A 22,530-nucleotide genomic window follows, 5' to 3' on the forward strand; every position below is an offset into this window, starting at 1 on the left:
GAATAGAAAATACTATATTTATATTTATTGGTCGAACATCCAAAATTTTGTCAACAGAACCCTCTATTTGACCAAGAAAATACCGTACAAAAGCTCAGGAACCTTATCGCTATACCGAATACGAGATTCTATTTATTAAACTTCCAAAGAACGTGTTACGTGCAATCATGGCGTGGCGTGTGATAAAATTTTAGATGTTTCCAAATTATTTACTGTTTATTATTATTTTTCTCAAATATATATGCGTAGAAAAAAAAAATCTTGTTATTAAAACCAAATTGTGTGTGGCGGATTCTTGTTGGTCTGCTTACTTGTGATTTACTGTATAAGATAAAAGATATGATTCGACTTGAGACCAGCTCAAATCCCCCATTCCAGCCTTATATGGTGAAAGATTATGGCGGAGAAACGCTGACCATCGGTCAGGTTGCGGCGGTGGCGACTGGAGTAACGACAGTCGAGCTTTCTGAAGAGGCTCTTGCCGGTGTGAAGGCGAGTTGTGAGTGGGGTGATGGAGAGCATGAACCATGGTACGGACACTTATCGAATCACGACTATATTTGGTTCATCATCTCATAGGGAGGACTGACCAAGGTTCTGCTCTTCAAAAAAGAGCTTATTATTAGGTAAGTACTAATATTCATAGTTGAATCATTACTTTTTTTTTTTTTTTTTGTCGGATAGTTGTTACTTTGCTTAGTTTGTTCTGCCGCAAAATAGATAATAAAATCATAGAATACTATATGTTTAGAACCAGTACGGCAGCGTACATAAACTAGGGTTTTTACTTTTTAGTATGAAAAAGTATTTAAGACACTAATTAACTCTCTAAGATTTATATGTTTCTAAGTAAATAGTAGGATTTTAAGACGAGCGTAATGAAAAAAGTAGCCTAGAAAAAAGGATTGTTGTGAGGTAAAGCGTAGAGAAACAGTTGCTATCTTTTTATACACTTTTGTTTTTTTGTCTTTTAGGTTAAACTAGAGAAGATGTGTCAGTCGTACCAGTAAAAGAATAAAACTATAGATTCCCACCAGTTGATAATTAAAGTTTTAAACATTATCGTATTAAAATTTGTTTTAAGCTCAAAACGGTGCAGTCAAAGTTATTAAAAAGCATTATATGAATAGTCGAGTCAATAATATCAGATGTTATAAATAAATAAATAAAAAGAATAGTCGAATAGTCATATTAACAATAGCTTTTAAAAACTGGCGGATCGCAAATATTTCTTTATTACAGCTGAATTTATTATATTGGTTTGTAAATTGTAATGAGATCGTAACGTTCTCGGATGAAAGGAATGAATGATTATGATACTTTAGTTTCTGAAAAGATAAAGTTGTGATTGTGGTAGTTCTGTAAAAGAGGTCTTCTTAAACAAAATTGTGGCAGCTCTTTTAAACGGTCTTGTTGTATTTTGTCTTTTAAAAGGTCTACTATTATACTATATGATAGCCCGATGGCCGTTTAGTACTGGGCTTTTTATGATTAATCACTTTTGGGCTTTTTATAAAAACAAAACCCAAAAGTGTCAGTGGTCCGTTAGAGTCAGTCCGGTTCGGTCCACGAACCGCCGCACCGCTGGTTGATGCTACCTGACACAACGCGCACATTAGTAAAGGTTTAGTTATTCCACACTAACTTGCACTAACGGAACGTTAAAAATATAAATTAGGAAATTTTAAAGATTTAATATATTTCTCTCTCTCCTGCTTCTCCTTCTCCGTCTCTCCGTCGCTGCGCAACCGCACAGTTCATATCGTTTTCAATATTCTCTTTTCTTCTTCTTCTTCCTATGAAGATTCCGTTTTCGTCGATCGTATCAGTACGTACAATTTCATTCTGTTGATTTCGTCTCGATTTTGAAGAATCCAATAAGATTTTAACAATCTTTTAAAATTCAGTATCGGAATTTTCGAATCTAGGGTTTTAGAGTACTGGGTTTCTTCTTTCACTAGGATCTTGTTAATGGTGGGTTACATCTGATTTTGGTTTTTTTAGAATTGAGATGGGTAATGTTGAGATTCCCAATTGGCTAAAGGTCTTGCCTTTAGCACCTGTGTTTAGACCTACAGACACTGAATTCGCAGATCCTATTGCTTATATATCGAAAATCGAAAAGGAAGCTAGTGCCTTTGGGATCTGTAAGATCATTCCTCCTTTACCAAAGCCATCGAAAAAGTATGTTTTCCATAACTTGAACAAGTCTCTATTGAAGTGTCCGGAATTGGTTTCGGATGTTGACGTTTCCAAGGTGTGTAAAGAGGATAGAGCTGTGTTCACCACTAGGCAGCAAGAGTTAGGCCAGACTGTTAAGAAAACGAAAGGAGAGAAGAGTAAGATTGTTTCTTCTCAAAGGAGTGGTGTTAAGCAGGTTTGGCAAAGTGGAGGGGTATATACATTGGAGCAGTTTGAAGCTAAGTCGAAAACTTTCTACAAAAGCCAGTTGGGAACGGTTAGAGAAGTGTCACCTGTTGTGGTTGAGGCATTGTTCTGGAAAGCGGCTTCTGAGAAGCCTATATATATAGAGTATGCTAATGATGTCCCTGGCTCTGCTTTCGGTGAGCCAGAGGGACATTACAGGCATTTCCGGCAGAGGAAGAGGAGGGGCAGGGGATTTTATCAGAGGAAGACAGAAATCAATGATCCATCAGGGAAGAACAGTGAAAACTCATCGCCCGAGGTAGAAAAAGCACCCCTTGCTTCTACAAGTTTATCATCTCAGGGTTCTTCCAAGCAGAAGAGCATGGATATTCTTGATGAAATGGAAGGTACTGCAGGCTGGAAGCTCTCCAACAGTTCGTGGAACCTTCAGACGATTGCGCGTTCTCCTGGTTCTGTTACACGTTTCATGCCAGATGACATCCCTGGTGTTACATCACCCATGGTTTATATTGGTATGTTGTTCAGTTGGTTTGCCTGGCACGTTGAGGATCATGAGCTTCACAGTATGAATTATCTTCACACTGGCTCACCCAAGACTTGGTACGCTGTCCCTTGTGATTATGCGCTTGAATTTGAAGAGGTTATCCGCAAAAATTCTTATGGCAGAAACATTGACCAACTGGGTACGTTATTTTTGAAAACTACTGCTAAAGATGAGACACTGATTCTGTATTTATAGAGATATGTTATTGTTATAATGCATGTGAAAAAATGAGATTTCATAGAATGATTACAGTTTCTTTCCTAGAATGATTACCGCATCGACTTTTTCTTTATTAGTACCATGTTCCTACTTTTCAAGTGAAAGTGTGGCTTAACACTGACTATGATATGATTGGAGTTTCTTACTCGTGGTTAAGTGTCGTAGGTCGTAGTGCTTTTACGCTATGATAGATAGAAGACACCGCAACACTTTTTAGGAAATGGATTGTCCTTTTGTTTCTCATTACATCTTCTCTGCTCGTTGTCACTGTCAGCTGCTCTCACCCAACTAGGCGAAAAGACAACTCTTGTATCACCTGAGATGATAGTTGCATCTGGCATTCCCTGTTGTAGGTAGGCCTTTTTATTTTATTTTAATTTTCACTTCTGTTACGTGGAGATATGAGGCAACATATGTTTTCTTATAACTACTTCCATGCTCTGCTACTATGTTTATTAATGTTTGTTTGCATACGTAGGTTGGTACAAAATCCTGGTGAATTTGTTGTGACTTTTCCGAGGTCTTATCACGTAGGATTCAGCCACGGTAAAATGCCTTTTTTTGTTCTTTCCAAACATTCTTTCACGTCTTAGTGATTCTATACATTCCATTTTGCACTCTCCAAAGTGGTTGAGAAAATGTGAAAATTGAATAAAGCTTTGGAGAGAAAGGGTGTTTATCGACGTAGCATTGAGGTGAGGATTGATCTTCTAATCAGAAGAATGAAGAATCATATTTCTGTAAAGTAGTCTCTCAGTCGCATAGTAAAAGTGGATAGTTTGGCACAGATTAGAAATACGAATTACAAGCTTTTCAGAATCCATTACTAAGCAGATTTAATCTAACGTTTTCTAGGTTTTAACTGTGGGGAAGCTGCTAATTTTGGAACTCCGCAGTGGCTCAATGTAGCTAAGGAAGCTGCTGTGCGTCGGGCAGCCATGAATTATCTCCCCATGCTGTCCCATCAGCAGCTGCTGTATCTCTTGACCATGTCCTTTGTTTCAAGGCAGGTTTCCATGGTCTCTTTGTACATATAACTAAAAGTTTTGATGGATCATGTCAATTCTCATTTTCTTGTAAACATTAAATTTTCCAGAGTGCCACGATCATTCCTACCAGGTGGTCGTAGCTCCCGATTGAGAGATCGACAGAGAGAAGAAAGAGAGTTCCTTGTGAAAAAAGCTTTTGTTGAAGATATATTGAACGAAAACAAGAATTTATCTGTTCTTCTTCGAGAGCCGAGTTCTCGTTTGGTGATGTGGGACCCTGATTTACTTCCGCGCCATACCGCACTGGCTCTTGCTGCTGTTGGGGGTGCTGCTACTTCTGCTGTTTCACCTCCAGCAGAAGCAAAAAATGAACCCGAGGAGGTGCAGAATAAAGAGAAGACTACTCTTTTAGAGGAATTGAGTTTGTTCATGGAGAAGCTGAATGATGTATACTACGATGATGATGATGGACTGCTTAACGATTTCCAAGTTGATTCTGGAACCTTGCCATGTGTGGCGTGTGGCGTTCTTGGCTTCCCCTTTATGTCTGTTGTACAGCCTTCTGAAGAAGCATTAAAGGATCTCTCAGAGAGAGAAGGAGAGATAGGTAACATACCATTTTATTATCCAAGTCGTGAACTGCGTTATATATATTAGCCTTTAAAGACTGTTAATTGTGTTTCTATTAACTGTACAGATGCTCAGGAATTTACGACACTGTCATCAGAAAAGTCTCAATGCGAATGGAAAACGTCTTCTAGATATATAAGACCTCGCATTTTCTGCCTCGAACACACTATTGAACTTCAGAGGCTGCTGCAATCCAGAGGTGGACTGAAGTTCCTTATAATTTGCCATAAAGGTACGTTTGCATCATTACTTTATTTTTCGCCAAAATGACGTATAGGAGAGAATTATGAGTTTTACACCCACCTGAAAAACAAAATTGTCTAAAATTTGTTGATTATTATTGATCATTCTGCTGTAACCTTTTGGAATTGTTGCAGACTTTCAAAAATTCAAGGCACATGCGGCTATTGTGGCAGAGGAGGTCAAAGTCCCTTTCAGGTATGATGATGTTCTGCTAGAAAGTGCATCTCAAGAAGAGTTGAGTCTAATTGATCTTGCAATTGAAGATGAAAAAAACTACAACCACGCCTTAGACTGGACGTCAGAACTTGGCATCAATTTACGGTACTGCGTTAAAGTGAGGAAAAATTCCCCTACTAAGAAAATTCAGCATGCACTGTCACTAGGTGGCTTGTTCTCCGACACGAGCTACATGCTAGATATTTCAACTATCAGATGGCTGCAGAGAAAATCACGCTCAAAAGCTAAACCCAGTTCTACCTCAAGTTTCACACCTCGTGAACATCTCGAAGTAAAAGTAGATGGAAAATTAGGGGAGAGTTTGGATTCTCAAGCCGGAAGAAAGGAAGAAAAGATCATCCAGTACTCCAGAAAGAAAAAGTCGAATCCCAAGCTTTCTTCAGAACAAGGTCAGGAGCTAGCTCCCTTAGCTAAATCAAAAGATTTTGATAAGACGTGCAATAAAAATGCCAGTAAGTCACATCTGGATAGTTCCATTCGTTCTGAGTTGAACAATGCGATTGGAGACTCTGGAAGGGTCATTGGCAGGAATGAGAAATCATTTTCCGAAAATCCTTGTAGCTCATCTTTCACTGGGGCACATGATCAAGAACATCCCGAGATTACTATCAAGTTTGGTTCAGCTTTAGATGGGAATGTCACAAATCGTTTAAGTATGGTGAATGGAGACTCTGCTGACCTATCTTCCGTATCTAGAGAGCCCCGAGGACACTCTATGACCAGCAATAACAATGGCTCCAACTCAGGTTGTCATGTTGTGGCAAGTCAGACCATACTTGTTTCTACCGGTGATAATCATGATGGACCAGGAAAATTGTCTGGTGATTATGTCTGCAGTGATGTGTCTGTAGGTGGTGTTCAGGAAGCGGTTGAAATGAGTGACCAAGAGTTTGGAGAACCTAGGTCTACTGTCACTAATATCGAGGATGAACAGCAATCGCAGATGGTGCCACCAACCAAAAGAGAAGCTGTATCTGGTGATCACGCTCAGGTGGAGAGATCAGAAGCTGTGTGTACGAAAGAAAACTTGTGCTCTGATATTATACTGCACACTGAGCATTCTTCAGCTCAAGTGGGTATGGAAATTCCTGAAATAAACACGGCCAGTGAGAGCATGGTTGTTGACAGGACCCATGGTGGTGAACCTTTGGCCAGTAGCGATATATTAAGTTCGAGCAACGGTGATCAAGCTTCTTCAAATGGATTGCAAGTCCCAGATGATGAGCTTAACATGGAGAGCGAAGTTTCAAGCTCAGAAAACACCGAGGTTATCAAGACTCCCAATCCTATGGGAGAAGCAAAGATGAAACGGAAACTAGAATCAGAGTCTGAAGCAAATGATAATCTGGAGAGTAGGATTGGTTTCATAAGGAGTCCTTGTGAAGGGTTGAGGTCAAGGGGCAAGAGGAAAGCGACATGTGAAACTTCATTTAACCTCACTGAAACGATTGATGAAGAGAAGAAACCCATTGCGAAAAGGCTCAAGAAAACTCGAAAGGCTCGCTCAGGGAGTCGTCACCAAGAAGTCCCCACGACAACTCACCCCAATCGTTGTTACCTAGAGGGATGCAAGATGACCTTCGAGAGTAAAGCGAAATTACAAACACACAAGAGAAACCGTTGCACACACGATGGGTGTGGTAAGAAATTCAGGGCTCACAAGTATCTGGTGCTTCATCAACGTGTTCATAACGATGATAGACCTTTTGAGTGCTCTTGGGAAGGATGTTCCATGACTTTCAAATGGCAATGGGCGAGAACTGAGCATTTGCGTCTGCACACGGGAGAACGACCATACAAATGCAAGGTCGAGGGATGCGGGTTGTCATTCAGGTTTGTGTCGGATTATAGTCGCCACAGACGGAAAACAGGGCATTATGTCGCATAAAGAAACCGGCATTCAAATCCTGCAAACATGTTGTGAGTTGTTGTAAAATCTAATATATGGTTGGGTTTTTAATAGTTTCTTGTCTAGCGTTTTAGACCGTTGTTATGGATCACTTTTTGTAGATGGTGACTTGTCTCCATGTTTGAAAAGGCCTCACACACTCTTGATTTCTTTGTTGCTGAACTCGTAACCATTGGCTTCAAATTGTTAATATGCATTATGATTATTCACCCTTTAAATCCCAAACATCTTCTAATTAGCTTCATTGCTGTAGCCAGTTAGAGCAACATTCCCAATTCTAAGGGTTTTTATTTTTCTTGACTTTGGTGCCAAGAAACTTCATCTAAATCCCGAATCAAGATGCTCTTTAGTGTTGTTGAACCAACCCGCAACCTTTCTTTAATCTGTCAAGTATGTGTGTAACAAATTTATGTCTTATACGGAATTGTATTTAAATTGGAAACATATAACTTTTTTGGGGGTACGTGAGCTAAATATGATATGAATCATACGATGCTACTGTGTCATATGGAATTGACGAACACGTGTGTAAGAAAACACTAGGAATCTATGTCAGATGTTGTTTACGTACACGTGAGTTCATCATTATCGAACGATGTCGATAACGTATCTTAAAATCGTAATATAATGCTAGGAAATATCACGAGTTTTGACAAGAAGACGAGTCGAGAGGTATGAAAAAAAAAAAGAAACAGCTAAGGTAATTAAACTATTGTAGATTTTGTAGAGATTATTCAGTAAACCACCTCGTACATCACAGCGTGACAGCGACTCATAAATTTCCTAAATGCACCCACGACGACAAATAAGACTAATGGTGTTCCATTTAATTTTTATAGATAAGCGTGATCTAATCCGGTTTAATAAAAGTGAAGACACGTGGACGAATCAGAAGGGGTTATTGAAAACAGAGCAGGGGTTTTAAGATTGTCTTATAGCAACCGACCTCCTCCGATTACTCCAACGCCGGTGTGAAACGGCGTTATATATATCTGCCGGCTTTTTTGATCTCTCTCTCTCTATATCTCTCTTTTGTTGATTTTTTAACGGCTGCGATTTCTTTCTCTCTCTCTGTGACCAAACCCATCTCTAAAGGCTTTCTCTTTCTCTTTCGTTCCCTGATAAAAAAGTTGATCTGATCTTCCCGAGGTTGGTGGGTTTTCCAAATTCTCAATCTTTTTCATATCTTCGTTTTGAAAAGGTCAAAAAGTAAATATTTTTATAAATTTTATTTAATGTTGTTGGATTTGTTGGGAGCTTTTGTTGAATTTGGGTTTGGTTAGTCTCCAGATGATCTTTGTTTGATTATCTTTCACACCATATGCGTTTTCCTTTTTCTTTTCCATACATCATATCTTCGTTGATGTGGTCATGCGTTTCTTGTTTCCATCTTTTTTTTCAGGAAAACTTAAAATACTTGACGCAACATCAATTTCCAAAAACGCAATTTTGGTTGTTTGTTTCCTTTTCTCTGATTTGAAGAAATAAAATGGGGTATGAGCTTGATCGAGATGTTGTTCGTTGGGGTCTTAATGATCTTGAGGTTTGTACGCTTACCAATGCTGGTTCTTCCACTAGTGTAACGCGTTTTGAGCCAGATGCTGGTACTCAAGGCTATGTTAGAGAAGGTTATGTAGACAATGATGCTGTAATTGCTCAGTTTTATCAAGACGAGTTGTCTAGGCTTGATCAAGCTGAAGCATCTGGGATCAGTAATCATAATCGGGATTCAGTTGTTGCACAAGAGTGGTCTCACTCTCATCAAGGTTGATTTTTGTTAATAGTTCTGAATTTTGAGAATTTTGTCTATATACATGAATTAGGTTTTAGTTTTTTGTGTGTTTTATCATTCATTATGAGTTTTGCTTAACGTCTCCAGAGCAGGATAATCAAGTGGATGCTATAGAGATTACTTGGGAAAGTAGTAATAGTCATAATAATCATAACGGTGACATGGAAGATAAGAATGCTGCAAGGATAGGAATTAAAGGAGGACAAAGTTCCCCATCTTGTGATGATGACTCTGTTTGTTCTGTAGAAGTAGAAGAAGAATCTTGGTCAGAGTTTGGGAAGCGACTGGACCAAATGATACCTATTGCTGTAAGTACCCTTTTCTATTGTGAGGTTTCTGATCAACTTATTAGAAGAATATATATAAGTTTAATATCCCTGATTTTACTTGTTGTGATGCAGCATGTGCCGAAAATTAATGGGGAATTACCGTCAGAGGATGAGCAGATTTCTGATCATGAACGGCTTTTTCAGAGGTATGTTATAGATGTGGTATCCAATACAAGCTAGAGCACAATTGCTTGTCACCATTTTCTTGGATTTGGTTTGTTTTCATTTGCTAGAACTTTGAATGCAATCAGATCTCTAGCCTCAAGTTGCATGGTTAATATAGAAGTTTTCTGGATTGTTTTAACTTGGCAATCAATGATAGATTTATAGATTTATTTGAATGGATATTTAGAAATCTCTTCTTATGTATGCCAATTATACAATACAGATTACAGCTTTATGGCTTGGTGGAGAATAAGATTGAAGGAGATGGAAACTGTCAGGTTTGTTTTCTCTTTTCCTCTTCTCATTTCTGGTTAAGGTCTTTGCAGAATAATATATAGCATTTTCTTACTGGTCTACATTTTTTCAGTTTCGGTCACTATCAGACCAGCTTTACCGCTCTCCAGAACACCATAATTTTGTCAGAGAACAAGTTGTTAATCAGGTTGATATATAGTACCATGAAAAGAATCTAATTTCCTCCATTGTAGTCTGACATACTTTTCGCTTTCCTGTATTTAACATTCTCGTATATATTTCAGCTTGCGTATAATAGAGAGATGTATGAAGGTTATGTTCCAATGGCGTTCAATGACTATCTTAAAGCAATGAAACGGTCTGAAAATGATTTCTTTTAATTCTTTCCACTAGAGTTTATTGCTTTTAGCTTATCACTAATGGTGAGATTTTCGCAACATTTTGGGAACATAGGAATGGTGAATGGGGTGATCATGTTACTCTTCAGGCTGCTGCGGATTGGGTACTTACACAACTTAAGCTTTTTCTTTACTGTCTTTAGGGATGTTTGAATATGAGGCAAGATTTAGTCATTGAGTTGCTTATGTTTCTTTTTTGCTGTTATTGCAGTTTGGTGTTCGGATGTTTGTGATAACTTCATTCAAGGATACATGTTACATTGAGATCTTGCCGCATTTTCAGAAGTCTAATCGCCGTAAGTTACCAACAATTGCAAATATTCTCTCCTTTGACAAAAAAAGAAATCTCAGATATAATAAAATTCATATATTCACCTTTGATCAGTTATATGTTTAAGCTTTTGGGCTGAGGTTCATTACAATTCAATCTATCCTGAAGGAGGTATGTGACATTTCTTATTATGGATTATGTTAAATCAACTGTTAGATTAAATTAGTTTTGACTTATTGAGCTTGCTTTGTTCTTCTGTATAGAGCTGCCTATACCGGAAGGCAAGAAGAAGAAGAAATATTGGGTTTTCTGAGCTCTTTTTCTTCTGATGGAGGCACAAAGTTGATGAAGTCTGCATATTATTATTATTAATAAGTTTATTCTTTTGACTAACTTAGAATATTTTAGTTGTAGAGAGCAATTTGTTCTTGTATATAGCGAACATAATCCCATTAACCATAGTTTGCTCTAGTTTTTAAATAAGCTGATGAATAAAGGTTGTAGTTATCAATAAAAAGGCAGGTTACAGTTCTTGCTTATAGATTAAAGCCTCTTTTGCCAGTAAACAGAAGGTGTGTGAATGTTTTGAAGAGAAAAATATTACAATGCCAAAACCTCTGAAGGATTGAAATTGCAAAGTAATTCAGAAACTGTTTTACATGTGGAAGAAACAAAATACTTTACCAAGTTACTAACCACCAATCTATGTTACTAAACATATAACGAACTCCAGTTACAGAACTGATCTACAACAAGTTCAATCTTCCATCAAGAGAACAGCCACATAACTGCAACATCATATAAAGGACCCAAAAAAACTATGAACAATCAGAGGAGAAGAGAGCAGAGTTTTGAGACTCTGAATATCATCAACTGATTGAATCGTTCTCTATCATCTCCCGTACTTCGTTAACCACAAAATGCGCTTTGTGGCCGCCGATAATCTCAGCTTGTTTCTGACCATCTCTCCATAGCTGCAGAATGTATAAGAGATAAAGACACAGAATCAGTAACTGTTTTCAAGAGGGTGTTTCAGAGTATAGACCCAAGTTATAAGTTTCATTGAAGATACATGAACGGATAATACAATACCTGTATTGTTGGCATTTTCTGCATCCCCCCACCATTGTTCCAAACATAGGTAAAGTAGTTTTCACATCAACAATCCAAGGTCTGATTTCGAATAGAGTTGGTAGCAAAATGGAAAGATTCATACAATAGTCTTACCGTAACTCCTGCACGAGAAACAAGTCTATATGGCACAGCGTTGACATCAACATGATAAAACCGCAGCCTGGAAGAAACATTTCCAATCAGAAAACCACAAGTAAGGTCTATATATGGACGGACACCAGTTAGAATGAATGAAACTCGCTGTCAAGAATATTCAGTGAAAACAAGAATAGAGACTCATAAAACCTTGGATAGAATTCAGCAGCAAGCTTTTCGAGTTTGGGTTTTAAGTAAATACATTTCCTGCACCAAGCTGCCATCCTACAAAATCCATATAGCTAATCTTCACCAACCACAAATACACAATCAACAACATAAGAGAGCAAAGACTTGACATTTATGAACAATTTGCAACTTGAGGACAACAGTGAAACACCATGAGAACTCCAAGAACGTGGGAAGAATCTGAGTGGCCACTAGATCGAGAAACGAATTCTATATAAACAGGTTTGATCTAAAATCTCATGGAACTAAATTAAAAATCAAGGAAAGATGCAAACTTTTTAACCTAGAAACTCACCAGACGATTACAACTGATTCACCAAGCTTATGAGCTTCCTCCATCACCTGATCGAAGTGGCTCTCGCTACAGATTGGTCCGAGTTCAACAGACACCGGAGAGTCATCGAGCTCTTGCAAGCCACCGTCTTGCTTCAGGGCATTGACTGTTCGGATTCTCTCCGCCACCAAACATATTTTCTCGGGAAAGGAATGAAATTTGAATTCCCTCGGTTGAGAGAAAGAGCTCGAGATTTGACGGGAGAGGTATGGAGGAACCAAAGGTGAGATCTTTGAGTTTAAACATCTCAGAGATGATGACAAATTTACAATTTCGGACATTCTCTTTCACTGAAACAAGATTTAGCAACCTCCGTAGTCAAATATACCAATAAAGGAAACTCTTTTAAATTTAGGAATTGCCTCTATGTTTTGATGGTATTATCAGATTAAAGCCTTTACTTTTATATGAAACAATGAAACCCAACATTTTAGATGATCTTCACATCAAAAACCATACTTTCATTATCTTACAAAACTGTCACATCATAAATATCAACCTTGTTTAGCTCTGTTTCCTTTCTACTACTCTCTCGGGCAAAATCTGATAGACATGATTGCTTTGTGTTTCTGAGCTCAGAAGAAATGTACAAGTATTTGATTGAATTGTTGGGCTAATCCCTACCCATATCCGAGCTGAAACTGTAACCGGAGATTGGTGACTGAAGTTTTTAGTTAGTTATCTCTCGATGTAGAGAAGCTAAGAGCATCTTCAGGATTCCTAGTAAATGTGGGGCATAACCATTTGATCATGTTATGGCCTAACACCTGTGGGAAAAGGATGAAGTTTTATCATAGGCAAGTTCTTGATCAGAAAAGAAAAAATCGATGAAGCGACTCTAGAGTTCACATTGTAACCGACGAAAAGATAGAGGTCAATGTAGAGAAAGGTACCGAGGTGATGTTTCTGTAAACGCCAACATCGAATTGATGCCTATAGCTTTGTCCTGATTTTCTAGCTAACCACGAGGCCCGCTTTGAGTCATAATGCTGGAAACAAAAAAAAAATAAGTTTCACGCACTGTCATAAAGCATTACACGTTGTGCTTGAAGACTGTAGATGCAAAGATAAAGCATACCTCAATGGTGGTCATATTGTGTGCGATGAGGTAGATATGCCAACAAAGGAGAGTCCCAAGTGTTATGCTTAGTCCTACCATGAAGATCCCACATGAAACCTAAACCGTAAACAAAACACATATTATTGTAACTTACTTTCTTTACCAACAAATTATTCATCTCCAGTTTTCTATTCTTAAGAAAAATATGTGATAAATCTGGTTGAAACGATAGACAAGTAACATGTTTCTGATAGCGTGCAGCCTTATTTTGAGACTTTTGAATATCACTTTAATTGCTAAAGATGAAGAAGCTAGAAAGGATTTTCTGGTAGACCAAACTTACAATGAAAGTTTTGAGTGGAACATTTCCTGCATAGGAATCTCCATTCTTGAATGCGCAGCAAACCAGCAACACCTAAAATAACAATCATACACATAAGATGAAATTCACACCAAAAAACAAAATTCAGATTTAGAAATCGAGAATGGCATTTACGTACTGTGGAGTAGATGGAAGCCACAGTTGCATAAAACAAAAGAATGAAGAATGCCTTATAGTTTGTATAACCAACACAGTTATTGATCCAAAGACAATGGTGGTCCTATCACATGTACATAGAAAAACCGTTTACAAACAAATCTCAGATACACAAGGTTCTGGTAAGGCTTTGACACAAAATTTCTTTAAATTATACCTACCATCTTCAAGACGCATCTTCTGCAAACTCGACAATGGTGAGTCCGGGGAGGCTTATATGCAAAGCACTTATCACATTTCCTTGTTTCTGTAGCCTAATAAATTAAATCACATACACCGGAAACTCAAATCAGAACAATACAGGAGGATATCAAACAGCATCAATGTTTAATCCATTCATCCTAAGCTTAACACCAACATTTGAAACCCCTTGCTTTTGTAACACCAAATTGGAAGAAGGCATGGACTTTCACCTATTGAGCCTCTTCAAGATTCAAAGGACTAATCTTTTCCAACTAACATATGAGAATACAATATTATAAAGGCAAAAGGATCAAACTTCTCCATCATAATGACCCTTGTCTTATCATATATACTAAAACCTCAATCGAACAGAGACATTACAGTGAAACTTGAGTACACACCAATGATAAAATCACCAAATGCGTCAAATTAAAAGGAAAACAGGGAGCTTACGTTACTATTGGACCAAGCAGAATCCTCAACATCAGGAGCATACGTGGCAGGAACACGACCTGGATCTACAAGAACGCAGATTGAGAGCGAGAAGAGACAGTGAGACGCCAAGAAGCTGAAGAGGAAGGCGTTTAATTTCCCAGCTGAGCTTTGTAAACCAACCCAATCATCGATGAAAACGAAGAGTGTGACGTAGTAAACGAGACCCATCACCAGAATCACCGAAAGAACCGGGATCGATAAGAATCTCCGGCAACTCATCGCCAAGATCTCTCCTCCGTGGCTCTCCAACTCACGACCGGTTTAATTTCTCGCCCGCCCAATTTTGATGGTAACCGAATCGTAATGAAACAAAAGAAGTCAAATTTACGAGATAAACACGTGGCGATACGTTATTCGTATTTAATTACTTGAAAGTACGAAAGGGCGTGTTGTAAATGGGCTTTATTGTAAGTTATTGGGCTTGAGGTATGGTCATGAACGATGTGAAAAATGAGAAAACAAAAATAATTTCTCTCTTTTTTTAACAGAGGAAGAATTTAATATTTACTGCATAACATATTGATTTTTTTGTCAACAATTTAATTGATCAGCTTAAATAAGCTAATCTGAAGGAATACTTTTTACATACAAATTCAGGAGTGTTTCGGTACGTACTTTAGGTGCCAAATTATCCGATTTAACATTAGTTTGACGAGAAACTAAAATTAAAGAAAAATCTTTGAAACTCTTCTTGTTTTCTTGAATCTCTTCTAAGTACATATTGATTTTTTTTTCTGATTACCTTTTAAAAGTAAATATTTATTAAATAAAATAATATTAAATTTGGAGTATTAGACTTTATCTTAATACATATTTAGAACTTAAAAGTTATCGAATTTACTAGCTAAATTAATATATATTGAGTTTGAGGTGTTCATATTCATGTTTTCCTTAAAGAATTAATCTATTTCAGCAGGTATAACAAATTGTAGAAATAACTAAATTACAACAGTTTACGTGTTTTTTTCTATAATATAAAGGGTATTTCTTACAATCAACTTCTAGCATTATATTATTCATGGCATCCGTTGTGAGTTAGTCGTCGATGTTGTTATAATTATGTCAAACTAATTATGTAACTGAGTAACTCTATAACACGGACTTTTCTTTTTTGGCCTTCCCAAGTTAAATGTTATTTGTGGGTTTTGTGAAATAGTCACAATCAATTAGTACGACAGAAAAATTCAAAATAGCATATATGCAATGTATATATAGAGTTATAGACATATATAGTACACTAACATAATATCAAGATCGTACTATGAATGCATAGCTACCATAAGTTTATTATCTACCATGTGATTCGTGTCCCTTTGTATTTATTGGTACACCATGCTTCTACGTGTCTGATTCTATTTCGCTTTCGTCGTTTTGAAATGTATACTACTAGCTAAAATTTCCATGATTAATCAACCGAATTATTAAATCACTTATACACAACAAATTAATATTATTGAATAAGACATATATATATATATATAACAGTACGCTATATTCGTAAACCTCAAAGATTTCGTCAATCGATCAGTTACATACATTTATCCAAGTTTTAATTTTAGAAACAAAACGAATAAAGTGGAAATAAAAACCCTAGAGTACTTCACTTGATGTGTAGGCACGGCGAACCTGCACACATTGCAGCGCCTAACTGAACAATGCTTTCATATACATAATTCTATAAAGTTTGATAGATACATACTCATAGTGTCGTTCACATATAAAAGAAAGACAAAAACAATATATACTTATTGCCATTACAGCAACTAGTCTTGTGTCATCATGATGTAAATTTCAAAACTAGAATCACATATACAGACAGACAACGATCGAAATAACTCTAACTTTAGATAGGATAAGACTAACTCCTACTTCTTTTTTCTTTTTCTTTTTTTTTTTTTTTTTCTGATAACCAAGGGACTGTAGAGAAACATAGGTTAATCAATCAGTAATAGCATTTACATTAGTCAATATATAATGAAGAGAAGATCATGAAATCCTAACCTAAATTCATATACCGAATTTAATTTCCTTATTGTAATTTGATTACCTAAACGAAGAACTTTCTTGTTGACTTTTTTTTATTGATTATGAAATGAAGTATACATAGATTGTGTTTTACAAGGCTTATCCGACCACTGACAGGTTAACTAACTCTCTCGATCTCTTTAAAAATCTCTAACAAACTAATTTATGAGTATACTACATAACATTGTCGCTCGTAATTTGATATGACTGGACTACTACTTTTTGGTTAAGTCCTACTTATTCTTTGATTTTGGTTATTAACATATATACTGTTAGAACAAAAATATAGTCCGGATATACTCCTGCAACAATATATTTATGATATGGAATATTAACTCTTTTGTGTTTTGATTGATGTTTGCACAAGTGGTGGAAAAGGGAAATCCCCGGATAAAATTTGATTTTACGAGACGATTAACGTGAGCCTAACCTTCGGTATTTGACTTTTTCACTCAGTCGGACATTTTTTAAATCTTGTTATGTATAAAGTATAATCAAGTCCTGAAAACAAAATAAAAATGGTGGCCACGAAAAGATGACCATTTATATATATACATACATATATATATTAGAAGTCAGAAAAAAAAAAGTGGCCGTCTGAAAAGAAAGGAATGGTGGTCCGAATTCTATGTTTATTCCGATTGTCCTCCAAAAACTTGTTGCTTACTAAGTGTGACTTGAGATGTTACTGCATATCAATATACAGTGATGATCCCAAATCACCACCTCTTCTTTGAATCCTTTTTCTCTTGCTATTTAATTTGCCTTTCATCAGTGTTATGCTAAATTAAGGACAAAACAACTAATCAAAATTTCCTTAATTGCATCACCGGCCCCTACCTGACACAAGATTCTCCCATCTCCATCAGTCCATCTCTCCAATGGCTTTTTGTGGGGGCAAACAACTCGCATTTAATTCTTCCTTAACTTAATTTCTTGTTGAAATCATACGGCAGTTTTATCTATAAGTTTATAACCAATGTTCTTGGAAAAAAGAAAAGTTTATAACCAATGTTCATTCCGCTAAGTGTTAATTTTAATAAGATGGACATATCAAGAAAGTTTATGAAATGTCTTTTTGATTCTTTATGATTTAGTTTACCAATGTAACCATGAGACTAATCCAAAAAAAAAAAAATCAAAATCAAAATCACAAATTCAAAAACCATTGCAGATAAGAAAAAAAAAAAACTAAAAATTTTGTTCTGATTCACATCTAAAAAAAGGTCGTTTCCACTTACAGATACATTGGAGTAGCTATTAGTTAAGTTCATCATATCGGAGGGGACAGCTTACAATCTTTGACAAGAATCAAAATGCATACGTCGTTGCATAGATATATGCAAGTAGTGATGTACACGTTCATATATTTTCAGAGATTGTAGATATTAGCCTATATATGTAATATTATGATCATGTATGCGTGGGATTGCATCAGCCATTAATTTGAATGTATTGATGCCTTTTGATTTTCATTGTAATAGAGCGTATCATATGATTATGGCATGCACACATATCAGTGCTCCACCTACCTCTCTTGTTCATGACTAGCTAGCTATACCAATAGTAACTTATAACCAACTTAATTTTTATTTTACCTAAAATTATTTGCGTTACAAAATGTGTCCACATCTTTTCTTATATTTGTTCTAACAAAATATTAAAATGGAAAGCGAAAGAGAAAAGACAAATATTACTCAAGTTGAGCCACATGAAAACAAAGTTCTGGTACAATGTACAACACACCATAATGTTTGATTTGATTTGGCATGAAAACCAAATTTCTAATATTACGAAATTAGAACAATAAGAAAAATGTAAGATTAAGTTATATAACCCAGAAATAGAAGGCGACACCCTAATCAACTAAATGTTACTACAAGACAGTCGTAAAACTGAAACTACAAATAGTCTGGACTGTGTACGAACTTTATAGTTATTATTCGATCTGTTTTCACGATCTTCTTGTTGTTCTTGATCATAGCGCATTATAAGGACCCTGTTTGAATGAATTGACAAAACAAAATCATATGATCCTGGAAAATACAGTTAAGATATACGTTACATAACATTATACATTCATTAATAAATACACACACAAGCCAAGATCAAAGACAATATAAACACAATTCATTGTAATTAACGCCCTAATCCGTGAGTTACCCTAAATTAATCCGAGAAAAATATACAACACGCACCCACTGTGTATACATATATCGAGATGTAAAACAAAGGAAAAAAATATTGTGATTATTAAAACTAATTAAGAGAGAGAGAGATTTACCAAAGATTTAGACTTAGAAGACGACTATCTTCGAGTTTCTTTCTCCGGCTATATATAGGTATTTTGTAGCCGTCGGTTGTTGATGCAGCATCATCAAGATTCTCATGATATACATATCAAAACCCTAATTTTTAGGAGATTTTTCAATTTCCATGTGAATCTTAATGGTGCTGCACCCACAAACAACGACTGATGTGCTTTCTTCCATGGATCCGCGCGCCGAGAAAACTTGTATAAAATTTACACACACAAGATATAGAGATGTAGTATATATATAAATATTATTCTACAGCTAATAGGATATATGATTCAAGAAGCGAAAAATAATAACTAGAGGTATATATATATAATAGATCTAATATTATCGATCGATCTCTATTTTATATGAGAAGAGCGAGAGAGGAAACAGAAGAAGAAGAATGAGAAAAGTAGTCGGAGATGAGAGGAAAGTAGATAGGTGAAGTAGAGAGAAAACCTCCAAGAGTCTAAGGGCTGACGTGTCAAATTATTAGTGGTCCTTTTGCGTCATAAGAAAAATGTGGAATATTCTGTTTATAGACCGTAACAAACAAATTTTCACATTCTACAGGGAAACAAATTGAAAATAATTGTGTGAACATATAAGCGATGTAATAGGTCGAAGATAATAATATGATAATATCCAATACTGACGGGTTAGTTAGTTTTTTCGATCTGTGTCGATCAAACAACGTCTGATCAGACACAACAAACCAATCTTGTAACTTTTCATATCATGAATGCAGCTAATAAAGCTATTATTTATGAGACTGGAGTACGTACGTACACATACATGGGTGCAGTGTGTATACGCACACAAGACTAGTTGTTTAGAGAAAAGAGAGTGAGAGGTGCAAGTGAAGGAGAGGCTGAAGTGAGGTATTTATAGAGACGAGCAGTGACTTAGGTAGACTGAACCGGACCGAACCATGTTTTCTGGTTCATTGTCTCTTAACCGATCCAACACTTTGGATCTGAGAGTCCTACCAGTCCCTAATATCAAATATTAATTTTGATATATGTTTGTTGTTAAAAAAAAAACTTTTGATATAAGTACATGTTTGTATGTATGAAAATTTACATAACTAATTTGAATATTTTAAAAAGTCATAAATTAAGGATGTTATTAACGAATTTAAATAGAATAAATATGTTTGTATTACATGATGAAGTTCAAAGAGACATGTTGAGAAAGAAGAAAAAAAGTTCAAAGAGATAGCCATTAAACTACACTAAACTTACTAGTTTTCTGGTGATGGTGGGATTTAACTTATCATCGAATCTCAGCTCATCTAAAGCGTTGTCGAATATTCCTCCTGATACCAAGAGAGGTCATTAGTATTAGTGTAATAATACATCCACCAATTAGAAAACATAATATACATATATATAATATCAGGTATACACATATATCTGTTGACTTAGAACTGTTGAATGTGAATACACGTAAAGTGCCTGAGCAAGTTGATAAACATAGTACACATCAAGAAGAAAGAGAGATTCCTTGTCTCCCACACTTTCACCTGAAGATCATCAAAAGCCACAAGCCTGTATAAAATTAGAAATCAAACCCACTATGCATTTTACTATTTGTCCTTCTTTTTTGTTAATAAACATAACTAAATTTTATCACTTTAAAATCTAAATAAATATACACACAATAAAAGTGTTTCATTCTCATGGATCCCACTTCTTTCTTTTTTCTTTTTTTTTTTCCAGTGAAAGTGATGTCTTTTCTCCTAAAGTTGAAATATTATTTAACAATTTTTACAGCTTTGCTGATGTGTAAAACTCTTTTTATTAAGTAATAACAAACCAAAAACAAAACAATACAAGAATAGTCAAAACAGTAGCAGTACTAACTAGAGAAGATATCCGGTGAATTCGGATCTTAGAATAGTAATCTTTTTAAAAAATATGAATAACACGATCATTTAAGAATGATATGTGACGTCAAAAAGAGAGAAATGAGCGGGTTACAGAAAAGACGAGATGAGTCGGCCGTACGTGAAGAGAAATGGTCATCGTGTTACAACTTGCACGAATGTGGCAATTACGATTAGAAAACTTTTCGAAGTTGATTGATACTTCTCATATAATTTGTTAACTTTCCTATTTTTGTCATAGCCACCAAATTGAAAAGGAAAAACAAAAACAAAAACTTTGAGATATAGAAAATAATTGTTTTCTTCAACATTGTGACTTGTAATTTTTGTTCCAAACGTTATCAAAAAACGTCATGATGACGCAACGATACACTACTAGCTAAATGATAACTCAGAGATATTTATCATGGATACCACGACACCATGCATATAGTGGTACGGTTCAAGAGAAGTAAGGATTCGAATTTTCGACTGCAACTTCGATTCATGATTTTATCATTAACCACTAGAAATAGTTTAGTTAACAAAAATATTTAATCCTCTGCAAACTTAAGTATTGACCTTAAGTATAATAAGATCACCCCTGTTATCTCAAATCTATTATGATTGATAAACATACTTAAGTACTAAATTATTCTCGTATTCATTTACGAGAGACAGCACAATTGGTAAACATATAATCTTATCAAAGTTTTTTAAATGCGGTTAAGACACCAACCAATTTTTTGGAAGGCGGGATATTGGAGCTAGCATACGTCTTGAAATCATAGCATCTCGAGTTCTCGACTAGACTATAGTCTGTAAAATATTCAAAATGGTTAGAAATACTCGAAATTGTTATTAAAGTATTAAATATTGTCAATAGTAAAAAGCTTCACAGACAATTATTTTGTTTGGGGAAGATGAGTAATCTACCCATATCATGGCAGACAACCTGGTACCTTTGCATCGGTCCACATTTCCATATATTATATATAATTGGTTTTTTATTCAATGTGTCCGTATTTTTTCTACTTTAAATATTATTTACACAAAATTAGTATAGTATTTTACTATTTTTGTTTTCGTTTCTTTAGGTATAACTTTTTGATGACATAAAATAGATGGTATATTAGGTTAAGACTTAACAGGAATCACAAAGATAAAGTATAATACTACTATAATAGATAAATGTCATATACTAAATCTACTTTTATCGGAATCTCTCGGAATGTGCAAAAGAATATTGGGTTAGGTTTTAAAAATGTTTAAGCACCAATCGAGATTTATTCAATAATCCAAGTGGTATTGAGATATTAATTTACACCTCAAATCTAACACTTTTTCTCTCCTATATATCTTGACAACATATATAGTCATTCTAAAGCAAACTCAAGATGTGCGGATCGGATGACTATTTTTCTACAAATCACAGTTATTCACTTGATTATAAATAAATTCAAATAAAATAAAATCCATAGATTGAATGTTTCTTCTTGAATTTTCAAGTTGTATGATTTTTTGTTTAGATAGAATATTATATTATTTTGTATCAAATTTAATATTATGTTATTTTGTATCAAATTCAACTAATAGTCAATTAAATTATAGAACCCAAAATATGAATGTATTTTTTTATTAGACCATAGAAATATTGTGTAAATCCAAACATTTTGGCAATTTAGCTACCGTCTTGTTTAGTTAATTAATGATCATCGTAAGGTCAAGAAGTACATCTGTCCACATGGGAACATGGATGCTTATAATTATAACTAATCCACATGATTTATAGTATAGTTTTCTTTTCTTTTTTTAGTTTCGAAGTTTGTCTGCTACGGCTTCGTTTTTATATAATCACACACATGCAAGACCTCAAATGTGATATCTTTACCAGCAAATTT

The 22,530-nt window shown here is 35.5% G+C and overlaps 4 protein-coding genes and 1 long non-coding RNA gene across 12 annotated transcripts; 2 read left to right on the top strand and 3 right to left on the bottom strand.

The window, feature by feature from the left end:
- Window positions 1-49: 49 nt before the first annotated feature.
- LOC104768614 (lysine-specific demethylase ELF6) lies at window positions 50-7,377 on the top strand. 2 transcript variants are annotated; one of them, XM_010492626.3, is made up of 7 exons: window positions 50-3,071; window positions 3,426-3,504; window positions 3,630-3,697; window positions 4,007-4,157; window positions 4,248-4,747; window positions 4,838-5,002; window positions 5,148-7,377. In XM_010492626.3, exons 1-7 carry the CDS (start codon window positions 2,012-2,014, stop codon window positions 7,136-7,138), a joined length of 4,014 nt encoding a protein of 1,337 aa, XP_010490928.2. In that variant the 5' UTR covers window positions 50-2,011; the 3' UTR covers window positions 7,139-7,377. The 2 variants fall into 2 exon arrangements, with proteins under 2 accessions (XP_010490928.2, XP_087362537.1); XM_087506411.1 differs by having other exon boundaries at window positions 659-3,071; window positions 3,630-3,846.
- A 734-nt stretch (window positions 7,378-8,111) lies between these two features.
- LOC104768616 (OVARIAN TUMOR DOMAIN-containing deubiquitinating enzyme 9) lies at window positions 8,112-10,886 on the top strand. Of its 4 annotated transcripts, none has more exons than XM_010492628.3 (11): window positions 8,112-8,312; window positions 8,562-8,925; window positions 9,039-9,259; window positions 9,353-9,426; window positions 9,669-9,723; window positions 9,813-9,887; window positions 9,985-10,058; window positions 10,154-10,202; window positions 10,310-10,394; window positions 10,484-10,540; window positions 10,633-10,886. In XM_010492628.3, exons 2-11 carry the CDS (start codon window positions 8,649-8,651, stop codon window positions 10,680-10,682), a joined length of 1,017 nt encoding a protein of 338 aa, XP_010490930.1. In that variant the 5' UTR covers window positions 8,112-8,312; window positions 8,562-8,648; the 3' UTR covers window positions 10,683-10,886. The 4 variants fall into 4 exon arrangements, with proteins under 4 accessions (XP_010490930.1, XP_010490929.1, XP_010490931.1 ...); XM_010492627.3 differs by having other exon boundaries at window positions 8,112-8,308; XM_010492629.3 differs by having other exon boundaries at window positions 8,113-8,360.
- Window positions 10,887-10,969: 83 nt separating this feature from the next.
- LOC104768617 (thioredoxin-like 3-2, chloroplastic) lies at window positions 10,970-12,532 on the bottom strand. 4 transcript variants are annotated; one of them, XM_010492631.3, is made up of 5 exons: window positions 12,123-12,473; window positions 11,789-11,863; window positions 11,597-11,663; window positions 11,462-11,479; window positions 10,970-11,343 (listed from the first exon to the last, which is right to left on the bottom strand). In XM_010492631.3, the coding sequence occupies exons 1-5, from the start codon at window positions 12,440-12,442 to the stop codon at window positions 11,239-11,241; spliced, it is 585 nt and encodes a 194-aa protein (XP_010490933.1). In that variant the 5' UTR covers window positions 12,443-12,473; the 3' UTR covers window positions 10,970-11,238. The 4 variants fall into 4 exon arrangements, with proteins under 4 accessions (XP_010490933.1, XP_087362541.1, XP_010490934.1 ...); XM_087506415.1 differs by lacking the exon at window positions 11,462-11,479 and having other exon boundaries at window positions 11,586-11,663; window positions 12,123-12,532; XM_010492632.3 differs by lacking the exon at window positions 11,789-11,863 and having other exon boundaries at window positions 12,123-12,489.
- A 57-nt stretch (window positions 12,533-12,589) lies between these two features.
- LOC104768618 (putative protein S-acyltransferase 15) lies at window positions 12,590-14,955 on the bottom strand. The gene is made up of 7 exons (XM_010492633.2): window positions 14,396-14,955; window positions 13,921-14,013; window positions 13,722-13,823; window positions 13,565-13,636; window positions 13,240-13,338; window positions 13,055-13,150; window positions 12,590-12,928 (listed from the first exon to the last, which is right to left on the bottom strand). Exons 1-7 carry the CDS (start codon window positions 14,654-14,656, stop codon window positions 12,836-12,838), a joined length of 816 nt encoding a protein of 271 aa, XP_010490935.1. The 5' UTR covers window positions 14,657-14,955; the 3' UTR covers window positions 12,590-12,835.
- A 3,185-nt stretch (window positions 14,956-18,140) lies between these two features.
- Window positions 18,141-19,619, bottom strand: LOC147918387 (uncharacterized). Its single transcript, XR_015593904.1, has 2 exons — window positions 18,747-19,619; window positions 18,141-18,498 (listed from the first exon to the last, which is right to left on the bottom strand). It is a non-coding gene; the product is annotated as an uncharacterized LOC147918387 (long non-coding RNA).
- Window positions 19,620-22,530: the final 2,911 nt, after the last annotated feature.

This window comes from Camelina sativa, chromosome 20 (genome assembly GCF_030686135.1).
Source record: "Camelina sativa cultivar CO46 ecotype springtype chromosome 20, ASM3068613v1".
Classification (NCBI taxonomy): domain Eukaryota; kingdom Viridiplantae; phylum Streptophyta; class Magnoliopsida; order Brassicales; family Brassicaceae; genus Camelina; species Camelina sativa.